Consider the following 7727-nt stretch of genomic DNA (forward strand, 5'->3'; position numbering starts at 1 on the left):
GATATCCCCTAGGCCATCACTGCTTCAATGTGTCTTAAATGAAAAACGGCAAGCTGAAAATGTACATAGACTGATAATAAAAATACAAAACTTTTAAAACGTTTATTTTTATTACAGGTCGGTATGTCTGTGGTACTTTTATATGTCCAGGTTAAAGCTAATTTTGTATTTAATTTTGACGTTTGTTTAAAACAAGCTCTGTTAAGTGAATAAAATGAAGATTGAAAAACTGTCAATGAAAATAGCACTTATAAAAACACAGGGAAATGAAAGCCAAACAGACTTAGGTGAAGTGAATACATAGCTGTGCAGTGTAGATATCTAACCAAGAGCTGAGCACACAAGCAAATATAAAACTGTCATCCATTTCCTTTATGTAGAAAAAAACGAACTAACTAGTACAACGGAGGGAAAAAAACGTATTTAATCAATTTTGAAATAAGGCTGTAACATAACAAAATGTTGAAAAAGTCAAGGGGTCTGAATACTTTCTGAATGCACTGTATACAAAACTACTCTAAGTAGTACAACTGTACCATACTCTCAATAACTATATAGTCAAAAGCAGTAGTCTGTTCACAGCAAAATATGTTCTAAAATCCAACTCTCACTCCTTTTCTCCCTGGTGTGGAGCATTGATCAGTACCCCTGTCATCCTCAGGCCTGTGGCTTGTTGGCTGTCTTCTGTGCCTGGTCTGGGTCGGGGTACCCTGGGTCTCAGCTTCCACTGGGGCCTGGCTCTCCACAGGGTGATGACAGCTCTGGGCTGAGCAGCAGCAGCAGTCATGTCCCTGTCTGACCTGTTTACACCCACAAACAGACTCGGCTGGGCCCTTCCCGTCCCTCCATAGACCCCACCCAGCCTGCTAGTTGAGGTAGCATTGTTTTGGGCCAAACTGGTCGAGGAGCTTGACTTGGTGCGTCCCAACCTCACTCTAGACACGTCTGTCCTTAGATGCTCGGTGGAAAGGCTCTTGTTAAGAATGACTGATTTGACTGGAGATCCATCCTTCTCTGTCCCACTTTTTCCACCCTCCATGCTCTCAATGTTCACCGTATTGATGCGTAGACCTTGTAAGCCGACGACCATAGTGTCTTGAGGGAGAGGTACTAGGGCATCGGCTGAGGCCTCGGAGCTGAACATACTCAGGGAGGGAACCACCCTGGCTGCCCTGTCCAGCAGAGCTACTCCTGGGACGAACAGCTCCAGTCTGTGCTGCTCTGTGAGCTTTGGATGGTCAAGGGAGGAGGCCAGCTTGGGTGTACCCTTCCCCCCACCGCTGCTCCATGTTAGGGGGTTGTAGATGACGTATCCGTCCAGAGGGCAGGAGTTGGACCTCCGAAGCAATGGGTCGACACAGTCTGTGTGGAACTGTAGTAGGGGACAAAGATGGATCAAATTCAGTTACTGCTCTCGCCGTCCATATCAGGACACAGTACATCCTTTCAGAACATACTCAAACCAGTCCAGAATTAAAAAGTGTCAACAGGAATTTTAGTATTTTGGTTTTGGGGCCTTTAGGGTTAAAGACAGGGCATCACCCACTTCAGACTTACTCTGTTTACCTTGTGGTGGCAGAGCAGGAGAGGCATTTTTTAATTTTTTAAATTATTTTTCTTTTACCCTGTTTTTCTCCCCAATTTCGTGGTATCCAATTGGTAGTTACAGTCTTGTCTCATCGCTGCAACTCCCGTATGACTCGGGAGAGGCGAAGGTCGAGAGCCGCGCGTCCTCCGAAACACAACCCAACCAAGCCGCACTGCTTCTTGACACAATGCCCACTTAACCCACAAGCCAGCCGCACCAATGTGTCGGAGGAAACACCGTACACCTGGCGATTGTGTCAGCGTGCACTGCGCCCGGCCAGCCACAGGAGTCATTAGTGCAAGATGGGACAAGGACATCCCTGCCGGCCAAACCCTCCCCTAACCCGGACGGCGCGCCGCCACATGGTTCTCCCGGTCATGGCCGGCTGCGACAGAGCCTGGACTCAAACCCAGAATCTCTAGTGGCACAGCTATTTTTTTTAAATTTAACCAGGTAGGCCAGTTGAGAACAAGTTCTCATTTACAACTGCGACCTGGCCAAGATAAAGCAAAGCAGTGCGAAAGTTACACATGGAATAAACAAACATGCAGTCAATAATACAATAGAAAAAGTCTATATACAGTGTGTGCAAATGAGGTAGGATAAGGGAGGTAAGGCAATAAATAAATACAAATAAATAAATAACAGTATGGGGAATGAGGTAGTTGGATGGGCTATGTACAGGTGCAGTGATCTGTGAGCTGCTCTGACAGCTGGTGCTTAAAGCTAGTGAGGGAGATATGAGTCTCCAGCTTCAGTGATTTTTGCAGTTCGTTCCAGTCATTGGCAGCAGAGAACTGAAAGGAAAGACGACCAAAGGAGGAATTGGCTTTGGGGGTGACCAGTGAGATATACCTGCTGGTGCGCGTGCTACGGGTGGGTGCTGCTATGGTGACCAGTGAGCTGAGATAAGGCGGGGCTTTACCTAGCAAAGACTTAATAGGTGAGCTGGAGCCAGTGGGTTTGGCAACGAATATGTAGCGAGGGCCAACCAACGAGAGCATACAGGTCGCAGTGGTGGGTAGTATATGGGGCTTTGGTGACAAAACGGATGGCACTGTGATAGACTGCATCCAATTTTCTGAGTAGAGTGTTGGAGGCTATTTTGTAAATGACATCGCCGAAGTCAAGGATCAGTAGGATAGTCAGTTTTACGAGGGTATGTTTGGCAGCATGAGTGAAGGATGCTTTGTTGCGAAATAGGAAGCCAATTCTAGATTTAATTTTGGATTGGAGATGCTTAATGTGAGTCTGGAAGGAGAGTTTACAGTCTAACCAGACATCCAGGTATTTGTAGTTGTCCACATCTCTAAGTCAGAACCGTCCAGAGTGGTGATGCTGGACGGGCAGGCAGGTGCAGGCAGCGATCGGTTGAAGAGCATGCATTTAGTTTTACATGCATTTAAGAGCAGTTGGAGGCCAAGGAAGGAGAGTTGTATGGCATTGAAGCTCATCTGGAGGTCAGTTAACACAGTGTCCAAAGAAGGGCGATGCAGTGCCTTAGACCACTGCGCCACTCGGGAGGCCCAGGTCAGGGCAGTTTATCTAACTCTTGTGGTTGCAGAACATGTCAGGGCCCGTTTACCTAACTCATTACTTAGTGGTGACAGGATCATTTGAGTTAAGTCTTTACCCTGTGATGGCAGGGCAGGTGTCTGGCCTGCTGCCCTTGCTGGAAGCTCTTCAGGCAGATCCTACACTGCTGCCCAGGGTCCAGCAGGGGGCAGCCTCTCCTCACCCTGACCGAAAGGAGGCTCCTGACCAGGTGCTCTGGCAGTGGGTCACTCTCAACAGGAATCATGCTGAAGGGGGAAAGGAAACCAGAGACTCATGGGCTATATTTTAAAGGCAGGTAGCTTAGCGGTTAGAACGTTGGGCTAGTAACGGAGAGGTCGCTGGTTTGGCAGGTAGCTTAGCGGTTAGAACGTTGGGCTAGTAACGGAGAGGTCGCTGGTTCGGCAGGTAGCTTAGCGGTTAGAACGTTGGGCTAGTAACGGAGAGGTCGCTGGTTCGGCAGGTAGCTTAGCGGTTAGAACGTTGGGATAGTAACGGAGAGGTCGCTGGTTCGGCAAGTAGCTTAGCGGTTAGAACGTTGGGCTAGTAACGGAGAGGTCGCTGGTTCGGCAGGTAGCTTAGCGGTTAGAACGTTGGGCTAGTAACGGAAAGGTCGCTGGTTCGGCAGGTAGCTTAGCGGTTAGAACGTTGGGCTAGTAACGGAGAGGTCGCTGGTTCGGCAGGTAGCTTAGCGGTTAGAACGTTGGGCTAGTAACGGAAAGGTCGCTGGTTCGGCAGGTAGCTTAGCGGTTAGAACGTTGGGCTAGTAACGGAGAGGTCGCTGGTTGGGCAGGTAGCTTAGCGGTTAGAACGTTGGGCTAGTAACGGAGAGGTCGCTGGTTCGGCAGGTAGCTTAGCGGTTAGAACGTTGGGCTAGTAACGGAGAGGTCGCTGGTTGGGCAGGTAGCTTAGCGGTTAGAACGTTGGGCTAGTAACGGAAAGGTCGCTGGTTCGGCAGGTAGCTTAGCGGTTAGAACGTTGGGCTAGTAACGGAAAGGTCGCTGGTTCGGCAGGTAGCTTAGCGGTTAGAACGTTGGGCTAGTAACGGAAAGGTCGCTGGTTCGAATACCAGTGAAAAAATCTCTGCCCTTAAGCAAGGCTCTTAACCCTAATTTACTCCAGGGGTGCTACTATGGCTGACCCTGTAAAACAACACATTTCACTGTTCCTATATGGTGTATGTGACAATAAAACAAAATGTAATTAACTGCACTTAAATATGAATCACAATGCTTATTGCAGCAGGTTGTAAAGTGTAACAGCCTGTATGTGTGACAACATCTTTGCATTTTAGCACTGTCTACATGTCATTCAGTGTGTTCAGGCACTGAGCATAATAATCTATTTATCCAGGGTTCTTACAGAGATTCCAGTGCTCACCTGTCACCCACTGACTGAGTGGTCATCTCACGTGGTTCACCCAGTGTGTTGAACACACGCTGACCCAAGGACAGCCACTTCTCAGTCCTTTTCTGATGGACATAATAGCTGAGGTCATAATTTTATCATGTCTACTTCCTGACACAAATATATGCAGAAATGCTCACAGAGTCTAACTGAAGACTGCTTACCGTACGTATGGCAAACGGATGCTGAGGGTGACAGCACCTTCTTATACAGTCCTCGCAAAGGTGATAGTACCGGCAGACTGTGCACCTAAAGGGAAGTCATAGACATTAATAGTTGATCCACAACAGTATAGGTAAGTGGATGGGGGAAAAGTATGTAAATTCGAGCTCAAGGTCTATTGGGACTGGGCATTATAACAACAAGACTTACTTGAAGCACTTGCCAGTGATGGGGCAGACCCTGCAGTTGTTGCAGAGCACCCCGAGGTGTCTGTCGGGCCTCTCTCTCTCAGCAGCTGTGTGGAGCTTAGCCACATTCCTCACCTGCTCCAGGAGCAGCTTGACCAGCCCAAAGTCCTCCCGGCACAGTGGGCACTTCACCATGGCTTCCCCCTCCCCCTCCGGACGTGCCTGGTGGTCTGCCCACACCTTCATACAGGAGATATGGACGTTGTTGCCACAGCCGAACCTGAGTGAGAAGACAGGGGATGACAGTTGGTGGCAGAAGGCGTTTTCCCTCCCACTCACATGTTCCCCTGTTGTTGCAGTAAAACAGTAGGTCAGTTCAGGCACATTTCCCCTATCCTCAAATCACTTTCCTTTGTGTTCTCCATCACATCATTAAGAGCTAGTAAGCATTTAATAGGTATACTAAGGGTGGCCCGTGTGTTGACATTATAAACCACGTGATGATCTGACCTGCAGTAAGACACAGGCAGCCGTTTCCCCAGCAACTCCTCTTGACAGATGGGACACACATCCTCGGCTTCGATCTCCTTCTGTCTGACCCCTCCGTCCCCGTCAGCTGGGTCTGGTCTGGGGTTAGGGTCAGCCTCAGAGCAGGGTGGGTGTACAGGCCGGGGGGTTCTGCTCCTGTGTAAACCCTGTAGCAGCTCCAGGATCTGCCTTTCAACCAGGACCTGCTGGAAGCAATCTGCAAGTGTACATACCAGAGAGCACAGTAGAGTTTAAGAATACGCTGTTAAAAATCCAATCATTTCTACAGAGTGCCTAGGGTTTGAATTGCAATTTGGCATATGCATTGTAGCCTATGTTATGTCTAAGTGAAACTTACATTCATGTTCTCTTGGCAGTCTGAATTTCCGCAATAAAACCCTACAATGAAAGTAGAATTATTTTACAGAATGAGCATGCACTATCTTTTGTGTGTGATCGGTATGTTTTCTTCATTATTACCAGCAGATGTGTTTGCATAGGTCTCTCTCTTTGTGGAATGTTGAACAGGTACATGTATGAGGGTCTCCCAAGAACACCTGTGGAATATGAAAAATAGGCTACCTGATTAAGAATTAAGAGAGTATTTCGTGTCAAAATGTAAATAGGACTATAATGTTGATGATGTCAAGTTAGGATGTTGCACATGCAGGCCTACTTTGAAGTTTTTGGGTTCCCCCTCCTCTTTGAGTAGGAATCCGGTCGGACCATACTCTTTCAGGATGAATATGGTCGTGTTCAGGGCCTCGTCCTGGTGCCAGCTAACCGCATCACTCACGGTATTCTTCCAGACAGTTTTCCTGAACATAGCACAACTCTCACAGAATTTCTAGGGAAGAGGACTGAGGAGGAGAGAAGACTAGAGCAATGTCTTCATACCAAGTCGATGTGCATACCCTGCTATATCAGCAAAGGTTTAAAGTTTAGTAGCTAACTATGCAGCTAGCTAGCTTATTGTTAAACGCTCTGAAACTGACGTAAGCAGCAACAACAACAGCTCAGACACCTGTTTGCCGTAGTCATGGTAATTCAGAAAGATGCCTTGGTACATGTGTGCCCCCTTGTGAATTCATGCGATATTACATGCTATTTTTAAAAAAACGTTATTTAACTAGGCAAGACCGTTAATAACACATTCTTATTTACAATGACGGCCTACAGTGGGTTAACTGCCTTGTTCAGGTGCAGAATGACCGATTTTTTACCTTGTCAGCTCAGGGAATTCGATCCAGCAACCTTTCACTTACTTGCCCAATGCTCTAACCACTAGGTTACCTGCAGCCCCTGTACAATTGGTAATAAGCACAATACCATGATATTAGCATGTTATGACGGTTGTCTTACCTGTAGATGGTTAGGAACCAGATTTTAGCCCAGCAAATCATATTTCAGAGTGTTGTGAGTGAGTCTGTGTTCATGTGCAGCATGTGCTTGAGAGTTCTAGGACAACACAATCACAACACCATTTGATAGCAAATTACACTTGTCACCCTAAGACCCAACTGGTGTTAGGCTATGTTATTTACAGTCCTGTAAAATCTACCACTGATGTCACAACAACTTTTCCATTGAAAACTCCTCGCAGAATGGATTCCCAACAGTTTCCCCCTATGTATTGTAAACTATGACAAATATCTCTATTTTCTTTCTTTCTCTCTCTCTCTCTCACACACACACACACACACACACACACACACACACACACACACACACACACACACACACACACACACACACACACACACACACACACACACACACACACACACACACACACACACACACACAGACTTTAACTAACCTTGTAGGTACACACAATTGATTCCCTTTCAAAATCCTATTTTCCCTAACCCCTAAACCTAACCTTTACTCTAGTCCTAACCTTAACTCCAAACCATGAACCAAACCTTAACACTTAACTCCTAACCCTAAACCTGACCTTTAACCCCTAGCTCTACTTCTAACCCTAACACTAATTCTAAGCTTAACCCAAAACCCCCTAGAAATAGCATTTTTCCTTGTGGGGACCAACAGAATGTCCCCAGTTGGTCAAATTTTGGTTATGTTACTATTCACAAGTATAGTACACACACACACACACACACACACACACACACACACACACACACACACACACACACACACACACACACACACACACACACACACACACACACACACAGAGAGAGAGAGAGAGAGAGTATTGGTATTGATTCATGTATCTGTACCTTCCCAAAGTGGGCAGTGGCTGCATGCACGCCTCTCCTCTCTGGAGTTTTGGC

General features: G+C 46.9%; 1 protein-coding gene across 1 annotated transcript; it reads right to left on the minus strand.

Annotated features, from left to right (window-relative positions):
• Positions 1–215: 215 nt before the first annotated feature.
• Positions 216–6513, minus strand: zswim2 (zinc finger, SWIM-type containing 2). Its single transcript, XM_029757257.1, has 9 exons — positions 6104–6513; positions 5908–5984; positions 5786–5826; positions 5410–5644; positions 4922–5179; positions 4714–4798; positions 4523–4614; positions 3222–3390; positions 216–1372 (listed from the first exon to the last, which is right to left on the minus strand). Exons 1-9 carry the CDS (start codon positions 6251–6253, stop codon positions 608–610), a joined length of 1872 nt encoding a protein of 623 aa, XP_029613117.1. The 5' UTR covers positions 6254–6513; the 3' UTR covers positions 216–607.
• Positions 6514–7727: the final 1214 nt, after the last annotated feature.

The sequence above is a fragment of the Salmo trutta genome, chromosome 6 (assembly GCF_901001165.1).
Source record: "Salmo trutta chromosome 6, fSalTru1.1, whole genome shotgun sequence".
Taxonomy (NCBI): Eukaryota; Metazoa; Chordata; class Actinopteri; order Salmoniformes; family Salmonidae; genus Salmo; species Salmo trutta.

Excerpts from the sequence above, each read along its gene's own strand:
- zswim2 (XM_029757257.1), bottom strand. The coding sequence starts at position 6,253 with ATGTTCAGGAAAACTGTCTGGAAGAATACCGTGAGTGATGCGGTTAGC. Across the intron at positions 5,985-6,103 it reads GGGAACCCAAAAACTTCAAA|GTGTTCTTGGGAGACCCTCA; the intron begins GTAGGCCTGCAT and ends CATATTCCACAG. Across the intron at positions 3,391-4,522 it reads ACTCAGTCAGTGGGTGACAG|CATGATTCCTGTTGAGAGTG; the intron begins GTGAGCACTGGA and ends TTCCCCCTTCAG.